This window comes from Camelus dromedarius, chromosome 14 (assembly GCF_036321535.1).
Source record: "Camelus dromedarius isolate mCamDro1 chromosome 14, mCamDro1.pat, whole genome shotgun sequence".
Taxonomy (NCBI): domain Eukaryota; kingdom Metazoa; phylum Chordata; class Mammalia; order Artiodactyla; family Camelidae; genus Camelus; species Camelus dromedarius.
Window position 1 is genome coordinate 58,395,895 of NC_087449.1, and position 13,462 is coordinate 58,409,356.

Below are 13,462 nucleotides of genomic sequence, written 5' to 3' on the forward strand. Positions count from 1 at the left end.
AGTAGAGATGCATTAATCCGCTGCTTAACCCATCCCACCCTCCCCGGGGCTCCTCTGATAGTCTGTGTGTGTTTGCTCGACTCCTGCCAGCTCCCCACGATGAGGGCAGGTTGTGGCCGTGGGCCTCGGCATCTGGGCGCAGTGCAGGCCGACGGCAGGTGGCAGGAGACCCCTGAGTCTGGTCTGCTCCCGCCTAAGATGCTCTCCCAGCCAGTGGTCTTCAGCGGGGTTGCTTTGTAAAGTTGGGAGAGGCCAGCGTGTGCTTCCTTGGGATGATTGGAGCCTCTCTGAGTAACGGGTGGAGGCAGCTGTTGGCAGCAAGGGTCTCCTTCCTGCCGGGGACCTGGTTTCCTGCCACCTTCAAGCAGTGGGCAGTACGTGGAGATCGTCTCCAGAAAGGGGAAGGAGCCCCGGTACAGGTGGCTCAGCCTGGCGTGGCTCCTGGTCCCGGGGGGTGCGAGGCTGGGGTGGCAGCAAGAGGCCACCTGGCTTCCCCTCACTGGGGTCCAGGGGACCCCCCTCGTCCTAGGCAGCCCCCATGGTCAGCCATGGGAGGAATCTCTGCGTCAGGGACAGGTGGGGCACGCCAGGTGGGAAAGCAGGGAGGTCCTTCAGCAGTGGGACTTGTCTTTCTTTTTTCTCTGCTCTGACAAAATAAAACACTGACGCTGCGTCTGCCGAGAGCTTGCCTTCCAGCCCTTAGGGAGACCAGCAAACACGGTCTCACATGGTCCACTCGGAATTGAAGTCCTTAGCTCCCACAATCCCTCCACCCCTGCCCTGACCCCGAGTAGCTGGCCCAACCCTTCCCGCTCAGAGAAAGTTCAAGGACACCCTGGACCCTGGGGCCTCCCAGCTGACCCCAAGGGGTCTCCCAAACCCCCTGCCCAGCAGGAGCCTGGGCTCGCCTCCCCCACCCCCCATGCTTGCTCCGTCCCTCGCTCACGTAACCCCCTGCTGTCCTCCCTGCAGCCCATGACAGACCTGGACACAAAGATCCAAGAAAAGGCCATGAAGGTGGACATGGACATCTGTCGCCGAATCGATATCACGGCCAAGCTGTGCGATGTAGCACAGCAGCGGAACTCGGAAGACGTGTCCAAGATCTTCCAGGTGACTAGGGCCGCCCTGCTCACCAGCCGCCACTCTCACCTGCCCCCGTCACCCTTCCAGAGCAGCTGGCCTCCACCCCTGCTTGGCCACCCCGTCCCCCTCACACCCGCCCATGCCCCTTCCTCCAGAGGTAGCGTTCACCCAACCCTCTGGCCTCCTCAGGGAAACAGAGAATCAGGGCTGCGTAGACTCGTACGTAGGCAGCTCCGACTCCATCGTTAAGGCTGACCGCTTCATCCTAAGGCTGAGGACACCACCCACCCAGGGTGGGGGTGTGACGGGCTCCGGGAAATGGTAGAGCTGGGACTAGAACGCAGGTCTCCTGGCCCTCCAGGGCTCGGTCGACCCGTCCACCCTGGGTCCGCTGCCCTGCTTCCTGCCTCTTCCTTTGGGAGCCAGACCTAGGTCCTGATGCCACAGTTGGGGAGCCCTGGCCAGGCTGTGGGGGCACTGGGCGAACTGGCCTGAGCCCTGGCCGATATGAGCCTCAGAACTCAGAAGAGGAGCTTTGACTATTTTTCATTTCCATGGAAGACTCTCTCAATACCCGCTCCCTCACCTCCAGTGAGCAAGTGTGTGTGTCCCGAGTGGAGGCGATGGGTTAGCACTGGCGAGTGTCCTCCAGGGAGGGCTTGGGGACTATCCAGCTGCCTGAAGGGTGTGCGTCATTGTCCGAAGGCTGCTTCTTGAGTTTTGGGTTGTGGTTTGGCTTTTGCTCGAGCCTAGGGCAATACGGTGTGTTGTCGCTTTAAGTGTGTGACTTTGGATGCAGTGGGGTGAGGTCCGGGCTTCCCTGGGGCCCTTTGTCCACCTCCTGCCTTCTCGCCGCCCGTCTGCGGGGAAGCAGGGGAGACCATTTCAGCCTTGTCATGTCTTGTCTGCTTGGAGTGAAGGAAGCTTGTTGAACCTGGGGCTGCCTGCCTGTTCATCACCTTTGCATGTGAGCAGGTGGGCTCTGGGAAGCATGGAGCCACCTGTGCCTCTGTGAGAGGTTCTCCTCTCTCTGGCTGGCTCTGAGACATCCCAGGTGCCTTGGTATCCCAGTCTGGTCTGCTCCTCTTCCCAAATCATGGGGCTGCCTCTCTGGTGAAGGGGTGAGCTGAGCCGGCCCAACTACCAGGCCTCCCAGAGCAGGGGAGGGTCCGGGCCATCTGTTCCTCCATCCTGCATGTCTCCCCTCCTCACGCTTTCTGCTAATGCTGCCTGCTTCTTAGAGGACCTGTGCATCTTTCCCAGCAGTGGCTGGCCCCAGCCACACTCCATCCATCCCGTGGGACACCATCTCCCTTCCCAGTCCACCCCACCCTCCACCCCAGCAGAGCCTCCACCCCAGCCAGTTACCTTTATCTCTTCCTTTCCGGGTCAGGTGGTCCCCAAAAAGAAAGAGCGTAAGGTGGCTTCAGATGATGACATCTCAGAGCAGGACGGGGAGGTGAACCGGTTTTCAGATGACGACGTCGGCTCCATGAACATCACGGACGAGATGAAACGCGTGTTTAACCAGCTGTGAGTACCCCTGCTGCCCCGGCGAAGGGGGCTCCTCTCCATTTCCCCAGATTGCTAGGGTAGGGGTGGCAAGCTGGTGGCCTGGGCTGAAAGTAGCCTGCACATACTTTGGCCCAGCATGGTGTTCTGAAAGAATTTGGAATCATTTTCAACATTTATGATTTGGGGAGTTTCACATTTTTAGAAAGGGCCAAATTGGTAATGATGGTCACATTTGTGGGTAGTTTTTTTCCTTAACTGAAATATAACTGACATATAACACTGTATTAATTTCAGGTACACAACGTAATGATTCACAATGTTTATATGTATATACAGGGAAGTGCTCACCACAAAAAGGCTAGTTAACATCCTTCACCATACAAAGTTACAATTTTTTTTTTTTTTTAAATTCTTGCAAGGAGCTGCTGCCTGGGTTAGTGGCAGAGTCTGGGCTGGGTATGGTCAGTGGTGGGCTGGAGCCAGCTTGTTCCAGCTCGTGACAACTGACTGTATGCATGCCTGCCCACTCCAGGTTTAGTGATGGTGCATTAGTAGCTTAAAATTTGCCACTGTGGGAAATTGACATGCCACCAATCTGGGCGGCCCTCTCCCACCCCTGCGGACAGCTGGTTTACTAGAACTTCGCTGGGTATAGTCCTCTGGGGCAGGGATGCATTGTAGCCTTGGTCCATCCAGTGCCTTACCTGCAGTCTTGATCCACCTTTAGCTGTAATCCATGTAGTATCCTGAAGTGGAGTCGGGGAGGGGTGGGGAGAGGTGCAGCTGCGGGCGTTGACTGACTCACCTAAGGGCCTTGAGTCAGAGGGGCAGGCTGGGACTGGGTCTCCAGTGTCCTCCTTTCCCTCTGCCCCACTAGCCTGCTCTTGCCTGCTTTCCCCCAGATTCCTCGCAGTTGGGCCCCGATGCCCTGAGAACTCAGCTTCAGCCTAGGACTCCATCCCTCCTCTCCACCCCCAACCTCACCCCACCCCTTTGCATCTGAGGACCGAGCACGCTTCCTGGCCTGATGTCCCCTCCCCGGAGTCCTGGGTTTCCAACAGCAGGGCTGGATTTGAGCTCTTGGCTCTGATGAGCCATCACAAACCTCCCAGAGCCTCATCCAGGAGGGCGCCTCCTATCAGAAGGTGCTCCTGATCATACTCGTTTCAAAAGCCGGGGGCACGGGCCTCTCCTCGTGCTTCCTACAGTGCTCGGGTCTGGCCTAGCACAGGAGAGGCCAGAGATCACTCTGCGCAGCCCCTCTATCACACAGATGAGGAAACAGGCTCAGAGAGGGCTAGCGAGGAGTTGGGACAGAGCGGGGCCCCGACTCTCGGTCCAGTGCTTTGCCCCCGCCCAGCTGTCTTTGTGCTCAGAAGCAATCTCCTTCTTCTGCCCCCCTGCCACACCGTCAGGAAGACAGGAGTTGGAACTGGGCAGGAGGGATTTCCCTGACACTTCCCTGTACTTGCTGTTCCCTTGAAACTGAACTGGATGGGTGTGCTTGGGGAGGGGAGGGGTGCTATCTTGAGGGTGACGAAGAGACTCCTAGACCTTGATTCATCTTTTGACACCCCACCCCCTAATCCATATATTCTCACCTTTTGCGGATGAGAGGGGCTCTGGAAGAGAACATTTGCCTGGGGCTAGCTTTTCGGAACGTTGCTCTGGGCATTCCTGAGTGCAAAGCAGGACTGTACACCCCCTCAAGCCCCGGCTGGGTTCATCTGGTTGAATTAAAGGGCTTCTCTGAAGAAATTGTCCCCAGTTTTCCTAAAGTCACCAGGAATCCATAGGCTGCCCAGGGATGGGGTGAGCTGAAAAGCTGTCCTCCCGTGTATATGAAAGAGCTTTCTTTCTGATGCTACAAAAATGGGCACCTGAGTGTAGACACGTTTGAATTGGGTTCAGTATCCAATTAGATTTATCTGGTTGTAAAATCGCTTAAGTTAAAAAAAATATTCCTCTGATCACCCCCTCCACCCTTGTAGTTCTAGCCAAGGCCATGCAGACCGCACCCTAGGCAGGGCCCGACGCCCCCCCCCCCCAACCCCCAACAGCTCTGCTAGCTGTGGGCTGAGACCCAAGCCAGAAGCTGCAGCCAGTTCCTCTGAAGTCTTTGAATAACGCACCCGTGTCAGGGTTGTTTTGTTCTGATCAAAACCGGTTGCTTGGGCTTCAGACCAGGGAGAAGGGGAGGAATTTGCTACTTTCTCTGCACCATGGCCAGCCCTCCTCCTCAGTCCTACACCTCCCCCACTCTCCTTTCTCTTGTCCAGCTTCCTGTCCTTTCTAGTTCCCCATGACTCGGCTGGGGTGTCCTTCGGGTCCCGCCGGGAAGGAAGTGAAGTCAGCAGTCTAGTATGTGATGCTGCGATTCGTCGACCCCAGGGGCTTGCCTGGAGCTGCCCGGCAGGCAGCGCCTTCCCCTGCAGCCCTGTCCCTGGATGCAGGGAGCCACCTGCAGGCTCCCCCAGGAACCACCTTTTGGTGGGGAACCTGGCTCCAGGGGGCGCTCTGGACAGCTCTTTTCCTGAAATTCTTGGGCCCTGCCCGGTGGCCCCAGCCTGGTTCACTGTCAGCAGGTTGGGAGCAATGCCCCAGAGGATTCAGAAAGTAGTTGAAGGAGTGAGTAGAGGGAGTGGGGAGAACCCTGATATGGGAATCTGAGGACTTGGACCCATATCTTCCTCTGCAGCTGACTCACTGGGTCAAGTGATTTAACTCCTATAGATGTCAGCCTTCCCATCTTCTCATCTTAAGCTGAATGATCCTATGATCCCCTCCATTTGGGGTAACCAGTGCATCTCCAGAAACCCCAGTCCCAGGCAAACCTGTATGGTTCCTCCTTCCAATTCTAGTGAATAGGGAAGCCCTGAAATCATGCTTTGCATTCAGATCTGATTTCCAGCATATATTATTCCAGAAGTCCACCTAATCCCTCATCACCTCAGTTTCCTCACCTATAAAATGGGACTAATGATCATGCTCACCTCGTAAGATTGTTGTGGGGATGGAATGAATTGCATTTTAATAGATGCTTAGTGGCCAGTCCTGTGCCCAGCACATATTAGGTGCTTGGTGATGTTTTGATGGGGTGGAAAAAACTGTAGGAAACAGAAAAATCTGGTTTCTGGTACAGGCTAGCTGAGTGACTTTGGATAAGTGAATTATTCTTTCTGAGCTCCAGTTTCCTTATCTGTAAAATGGAAATAATGATACCAACCTTTCTAAGTTGAAGAGAAGATCATATGAATCACCTTGTGCGTAGTAGGGGCTCCAGGAATGAGTTTTGAAATGAATGGAAAACAGTCATGAGATTGGACTCAGGAGGAAAATATCTTTAGTCTACCTTAATGAAAACCTGGCACTTTTAGGAATATACATTTTAAATTGTATAAATAATACATAAATTCATTCTACATTTGCAAAGAGCTGAACTCCACAGAGAAAGTGCATGTCCCCTTTGGCCACTGCCCCGTCTTTCTGGATGGCCACCTGGCAGGAGCACAGTGTCCCTTGCTTCCCCCACCTCCATCCAGGCTTCTGTTCAGTCATGCCCTCCTGTGTCACCTCATAGGCGGGAGACCTTTGATTTTGACGATGACTGTGACAGCCTGACATGGGAAGAGAATGAAGACACGTTGCTGCTGTGGGAGGACTTCACCAACTGCAATCCAACCATCGACCTGCAGGGCGAGGTGATTTGGGGCCCGGCTTCCTAGAGGCTGGGAGGTGGGCGCCTGGGGGCACCTCCTTTCCATGACTCCCTCATCCCCTGTTCTTTCCCTGCAGCCCCCACCGCCCAGCTAAATTGTCCCCTCTGTTCTGTTTCCCCAGCAAGAGGAAAACCTGGGCAACTTGATCCATGAGACTGAATCCTTTTTCAAGACACGAGACAAGGAATACCAGGAAACCATAGGCCAGATTGAGGTGAGGCCTTTTCTAGTGAAACTCGTTCATGTTATTGGGTCAAGACCCCCTGGTGATTAAATGCCTGTGCAGACGGGCTGGTAGAGAGGCAGACCCAGCATTGGGAGTCGCGAGGCCCACCGATTCCCTGCCTGATGCTGGGCAAGTCACACCCCTCTTAGGGCCTCAGTTTCCTAATCTGTAAAATGGGAGTGGTGATCCCTGTCTGCCGCAGAAAGTTTTTTTAAGTTATTGAACTGAGATGGTGATCTCAAAATGGTGAAAGGTGACATTTGAGTGACATTGAGTGATGCTGGGCACTCAGTCATCCCTTTAGAAATACACCCTCCCTAGTATCTGCATACCCCAAGTCTGTATCTGGAGGTACCTGGTTGCCTCCACCCTATGCGGTAGGTACTGTGTGCCCCGTTTTCCAGAGAAGGATGTGAAGTTTAAAGAGACCAAGTGACTTGCCCAAGGCCCCACAGCCAGGAAGCAGCCTTCAGGCCCAGTTCTCTCTGCTCCAGAGCCTTGCACTTGGCCACATCTATCAGTGAGAGTCATTGCTGTTGTCATGCTGGAGAAAGAGAAGGGCGGCTCCTTCCCTGGGGGATGTATCACTTGGAAGAGGAAAAGGAACAGAAACATGAGAGACTTCAGGGCTTTTCTAATCCAGCCCACCTGAAGGAGTTCAGGGATGCTGGGTAGGGCGGAGTTGCTGGGGCTGCCCGTGTTGCTAAGCTACCATTCCTCTTCCACCAGCAGCAGTTCTAGGGTCCTTGGACCAGTATGCAGAGAGCAGAGGGCAGAGGGAGCGCCCTGGGGGTGTGGTGTCCTTGGGTGGCCCTGATGGGAGGTTGCTGAGAGGTCTGCTACAAGGATGACTTGGACTCCCCTTTATCCCGTGTTGATTCCTTTCAGCTGGAGCTGGCCACGGCCAAGAGCGACATGAACCGACACTTGCACGAGTACATGGAGATGTGCAGCATGAAGCGGGGCCTGGACGTGCAGATGGAGACCTGCCGCCGGCTCATCAAAGGCTCAGCAGACAGGTACCCGGCCCTGTCCTCCACGGCGATTCAGTGGCGGTGTCCTCCGAGGGGGATTTGTGGGGCTGCAACTGACATCCTGGCTGTTTCATCTGCCCAGCCCGTCCGTCCATATGTCCATCTACCTGTCCATGCATCCAATGAATATTAGCCACCTACTGTGTGCTGGATGCCCTACACATCTAATCTCACGTAACTCCCGCCACAGTCCTGCCCGCATTGATTCAACAGCTATTGTCAAAGGCTTGCTCTGAGCAAGGCCACAGCCCCTGCTCTCCTGGAGCCCATGCCCCACTTCCTGCTGAATTGGTGGGTGGGGGAGTGGGTGGGGCTCACGTGTGTCCTTAGGAAGCAAATTTCCTTCCTTTCCCATCTTCTACCCCAAGGCCATGTGGGTCTGTCCCCAGGAGACTGACATGCATTGGGCCTCTTTTATTTATTGGGGGACCCCAGGACAAAGACAGAACCCCTGCCTTCGAGGAACATGCAGCCTTTTGGGGGAAGATAGACATGCTGATAATAAAATGAGGCGATGCACATAAAATGCTTGGCACGAAGCACAAATCCATTTATTGAAATGGTTTCTCTTATGACTATTCCTGCAGGCTGTGGTTCAGGCTGCAGGAGAGGGAGAGGCAGCTCCGTGGGAAGCTGTGTGGGCCCTGGGCTTCGCGTGTCATACCTGCAGCTCATTGGTTCCCAGAACCCGCTGTTGTTATCTCCATCTTTCAGATGGAGGAGGGCACACTTAGGTGGGGCAAATAGCTTGCCCAAGACCCCCCCAGCTCATTGGCAAAAGAGGCAGAATTCAAACCCAGGGCTATGAGCCTCTCTCCTGTATGGCCTCCTTTTGAGCTCTGAGTTAATTGCCCAGACCTGTGTTAGGTGATGGGCGAGTAGGAACTGAACTTGATCCATGGTTCCTGGATCAGCACCCAGAGCCATCAGACAGGCTGGTGCAGGGAGGGCGGGGGTGGGGTCCCAAGAGGTCTCGAGAGCCACGTTCAACTCGTGAGCTTCAAAGATGCTAAGGAAAGCTGAGTGAGGGTGGCTCTCGGGAAAAGATCTCCCTCTGAGTCTAGATTTTCCAGGAATGGCTGCTCAATCTGTCTTGCTCTTTAAATCCTTTCAGGGGTCCCCAGGCTGCCCTCTGACATCCCCCTTCCATTCTCTTGTGCCTTCCAGGAATTCACCGTCCCCCAGCTCTGTGGCCAGCAGCGACTCAGGAAGTACAGACGAGATCCAGGACGACTTTGAGCGGGAGGCGGATGTGGAGCCCATGGTCAGCTGATGACCGAGGCTGCCTGCCTGTGCCTGGTGGTTTTGGTGATGGGGGCCTCTGCCCTTCCCTCCCCACGGGGCCAGGAAGGCTCCTCGGAGTGGGGCTCCAGGCCTCACCACGCAGACTTCCTATGCCCTCCCTTCTCTGGAGGCCCTGAGGGACTGCTGCTTCCTTCCGCCCTTCCTTCCGCCCACCACCAACCAGTGCCCCTTCTCCATCCACCCACCCAAGGAATGGTGCTGTCAATTTCTATTGTTCTCCACATTACAAATGCAGACTTCTGTCCAGACGATGCAGTGTTAACTGTGCCTTTTCCCTTAAGCTGAGCCACTTTGAGCTCCAAAGAATTCTTCCTAGCAGGTGTTTTTATACAAAACTCTAAGGTGAGGGCGGGGGCCCCTGGCATGGTACAATGCCGTTTTCTACCCTCCCACCTGCTCCTCTGATTGGCCATAAGCTCTGCCCTTCCTCCTCTGCCAGAGCTGGGCTGGAGATGGTCTCCCTCCCCCCGCAGGAAGGAGCTGTTTGCCTTTGTGACCTTTCCAGGCCTGGGTGGGGACTTCCCAAGGGTTTTGCACTTACTGAAGGGGAGAAAAGGTGGAAGGAGGGAGGGAAGACAAATTTTTATTTTTATTTTTTTGGACCAAGTGGCAAAGCAGAGGGACAAGGCACTGTGGGGGAAGGTGGAACCTCACTGTGTTTAAACTACTATGCAAAAAACAAAACAAACAAAAAAAAGCAGCTTGCCTTATTACCATTGTGGAAGGTAGGCCCTCTCCCAGATTCCCGGTTTTCCCCTGGAGCTGAGAGGGAGGCCGAAGCTAGGGCCATCTCTCTCACAGCCTCTAAGAGTGAGCACTGACTTGAGAGGGGGCTGGGGCAAGGTCGGTAGCGAGGCCTGGGTCCTGCAAGGCCCTTGGCCACCCGACTGATTGCTTTATTGGGACCTCTGTGGGTTGGGGAGGTCTATTATTACCCTGATGACTTGATTTTTTTTTTTTCCAGCCAACAATAAGGGGATATAGACCTGTAATTTCTCTGTGAGAAAGTCTGAAGTGGGCCAGGCCTGGTATCCACCCCCTTCACCATGGAGCTGGGTTGGTACCACCTGGCGCCATCTTGGTTCTCCACTGTGCCCCAGTTGCCCACTATTTGGCCACTGGCAGGCGTTGGAAAGGGAAGGGGAGGGAGACAGTGAGAGCTGCTGGCAGAGAAGAGATGGTGGGAGCAGGAGCTTGAGTGATAACCATCCTTGTTCTGCTCATGGACATAAGCTCATCTCTTTCCATAATTAACTGATTAACCATTTGGGGAGTTAATCTGAGCCAGTATCTCCCCAGACTTGAGTGGAGCTGAGTCAGAGGGCACTGTGTTGAGGCTACCCCCAAATCTCAGCTTGGAGCCAGCAGAACAGGCTTTGCTTTTTATTTTATTTTTTTAATTAAAAAAAAAATTCTTTTTGGACCCACTACTGTGGGTATGTTGGCCAACTTTTGGTTTTGTTGGCCCAGGGGCTCCCCCTGGAGGTCAAAGGAGCAAAATGTGCCCAAGGCCCAGAACTTGGGTACTCTTGCTTGTGTCTGCAGGCACAGGAGGGGCTCTGGCCTTGAGTGGATCAGGTCTCCTGTCTTTCCTCCCCAGGGTACCAGGGAACTGTAAGGGCCTCCTCTCTCTTCTGTTTCTCCCACCTGTTTTGCAGTCTTAAAAACATTGTACATAATATTCATATTATATAAATATATATATATACATATATATATATATACACACACATATATATATATATATGGAGAGAGAGAAGGAGAGTGTTAGTGACTGCGTGTAATTTTTATTTATCAGAACTTGGTGGCCTTTATTGTGAGTTTACTCCTTTTTTTTTTGGTTAGGGGAAACCTCCTTGCTGGTTCCCTATGAAAGTCTGGCTGAAGGACTTCCATTCCCAGTATCTCTTGTTAGCCAAACAGCCCCTCGTTAGGTACATGGAGGGACGATGGTTTCGGAGCAGAGACCGCCCCTTCCCCTCTTCCTCACTGACCCTTGTTCTAAAGGTTACAGGGTTCAAACATACCTGATTATTATTGTTACTGTTATTGTTATGTTAGTTTTATTTTTATTTTAACCAAAGGTTATCAGAGCCAGGTGGCTTGGACCTCAGCTGCTGAAAAGATTTTCCGTTTCTGGGAGGGTGAGAAACTGGCTGCACCAACCCCCCACCCGACTCCAGGGTTCCTCTGTCCAGGATGAGGGGGGCATTGAATGCCGTGGGCAGGCAGGCAGAGTGGAAGCCAGCCCCAGGTTGTTCTTCAAGGTGGTGGGAGGGTGACAGACCTATCTTTAGAGTTAAGACAGTAAGGCAACAATATAAGTATTTGGGGGTAACTAAGGTGACCATGGTGATTGGTGGCCAGTGGTATTAATTTTACTTTCCCCTTTGTACACATAGTACATTTGTCTTTGGGGACTTGGGTACTCTGAATTTGTCTAGGGAGTCTGGAGATGGCAGGAGCAAGAGACAGATGCTGGCCAGAAAGATCCATCCTTTCCCCTGGGGGAGCAAGGACTTGGGACAGGTGGATGGGGGGACAGCAAAGAGTGTTAGTGACCTGCCTCCTGGGCTCGGTCCTGGGTCTTGGCCTCCCTCCCCACCAAGTTCTTTTTTGAGTTAGTTGCCAGTGGGCCCTGCTTGTCCCCTCGCCACGAGCCCACAGCTTGCCAAGAAAGACCCCAACGCTCGCTGGGGCAGCACCAGGTCCAGTTGGGACTAACTGGTCCGTCCTTTGTAAAGCTGTAAATACTTAATTTTGATTTTCTATTTCTAAGCCCAGTGTCATATTGACATTGGTATTTTAGAATTGTTCTCAGATGGGCTCTCCTGTGCTGCCCTCTCTCACTCTCCTGTTTTGGGGGGCATTTATAAAAAGAGAGGATTGGGGAGGGGCAGAGAGAGACGCTTCCTTTGGCTCCCTGGTTGTGGAACACACACACATACATACTTCTCTGAGACTCAGAACAGGGGAAAAAATGATTGGCAAGTTAACACACTTTGTTTTCTTGTGGCAATATGTCTAGAAGTCTCTGCTGGGCCTGTCCGTTATGGACTTGGCTCTGTGGATGTAGCTCAGATGACCTGTGGAGAATCAAACCATGTTGAGATGGGGGAGAGGGTGTGGGGCAAGGGATAATATAAGGTGTAACTTAAGCTAAATGTACTCTATTTATAAAGCAAGAGACTCTCATCTATTTTTATGAAAGGAAAGGTTTTTTATTTTAATCTAGGGTAGGCAGTTGTGGTAGCCCAGCATTTTCCTGTGGACAAGATGCATGTTGCTGCTGGATTTAATATAATCAGTACCCCTCACCCCATCTCCCCAGCCTCACCGCCTACTCATCCACACCCATGAGCAGCTTCAGCAGAGCATAGGTCCCCCTTCACCCTGTTTCCCTGTTTCTCGATCCCCCAGCTCCTTGGGCCTTGGAAGTCTAGGGAGGCAGACACTTGTGGGAGTGGGTGGCAGTGGGGAATTCGGAACTGAAGTGGGTGGTGGGAGGGAAAAATGGCACTAGGTAGGGAGGAGCTCTGCTTCCGAGGGTGGGCTCCGATTAGTTACTCGAACTCTGATCCACCAAGATCCACTTCTAGGTCAGCGATGCTTGGGAGAGAGTTGAGAAGCAGCAGAGTGTGGGTGACAATGGTCTGTCGATTCAGGGAGCACGCAGCTTCCTTGGGGCCTGGGCTCCAGTGGGTTCCAGGTTGTCAAGCAGCTGGAGCGGGAGTGGAAATGCCATGAGATAACCTATAGCCCAGCCCTGGCTGCTCCTACCCCAGGCCAAGGCCTGGGATGCAGCCCTTGACGTGCTCCTCCAGGGTCCTGGATGAGGAAATAGGGTGCTGGGGGCCTCCTCGGACCTGGGTCCTCCATCTTGAGATACCGAACTCTGGTTCTAGAAGGGCACTCTCGAGTGGGGAGTCTGGAGGTGGCCGAGTGGGTATGAGTAACAGCAGATTCTCTCTGGAAGGAAATTTTCCATGGGTGGAAGATTTCCAGGCTCAAGGTGGGCTGTGTGTTAGTCTCGGGCAAATCCCTCACCATTCACCGGTGCCAAGCCCTCAAAGAAATGAGGCAAAGGCACCCCACCCCACCTCCACTCTGTCATGGACATTTTAGCATCTACCTGATTTTTAGCCCCATCCAGGGAGATTTCCTAGCCTGAAGTCTCAGCCCACCCCCACTGTTGCTGTTTGTCTGCCAGCTGGGTCTAGTGTCAAGGGGAAGGGGGTGGGGGGTTTATACTCATTGAAAGACTACTGATCCTACCGGAAACCAACCTGTTTACTGTACTGTTGTAAATATCATGCCCTTTATATCCTGTATATTGGCTTCTTTTAAATAAAGTGAAATGTCTTAGAATTGATGGTGCTTTTTGTTTTTAATGGAGAAAGTGGTGATAGGGGAGGGGCAAGAGGACAGAGGGTCACATAAACACTAAAACAAAAGAATTAGCCTATTAGTGATCAAGTAGGGCCATCTCACATCACCTGTTATATTTGCATCTCACAATAAAATCTTTGGAAGTAGTTAAAGCAGGAATTATTATACACATTATACAGAAGGGGAAG

At 53.2% G+C, this 13,462-nt stretch overlaps 1 protein-coding gene across 2 annotated transcripts in view; it reads left to right on the forward strand.

The window, feature by feature from the left end:
- The window catches only part of IFFO2 (intermediate filament family orphan 2), a 46,594-nt gene extending 33,341 nt beyond the window's left edge, over window positions 1-13,253 (forward strand). The window contains exons 4-9 of one of the 2 annotated variants that reach the window (XM_010997662.3): window positions 973-1,113; window positions 2,480-2,619; window positions 6,182-6,302; window positions 6,442-6,534; window positions 7,435-7,565; window positions 8,748-13,253. In XM_010997662.3, the coding sequence (XP_010995964.3) occupies window positions 973-1,113; window positions 2,480-2,619; window positions 6,182-6,302; window positions 6,442-6,534; window positions 7,435-7,565; window positions 8,748-8,853 (732 nt within the window). In that variant the 3' untranslated portion in view covers window positions 8,854-13,253. The remainder of the gene's footprint in view (window positions 1-972; window positions 1,114-2,479; window positions 2,620-6,181; window positions 6,303-6,441; window positions 6,535-7,434; window positions 7,566-8,747) is intronic. The other variant, XM_064493994.1, reaches the window with a different exon arrangement.
- The last annotated feature ends 209 nt before the right edge of the window (window positions 13,254-13,462 follow it).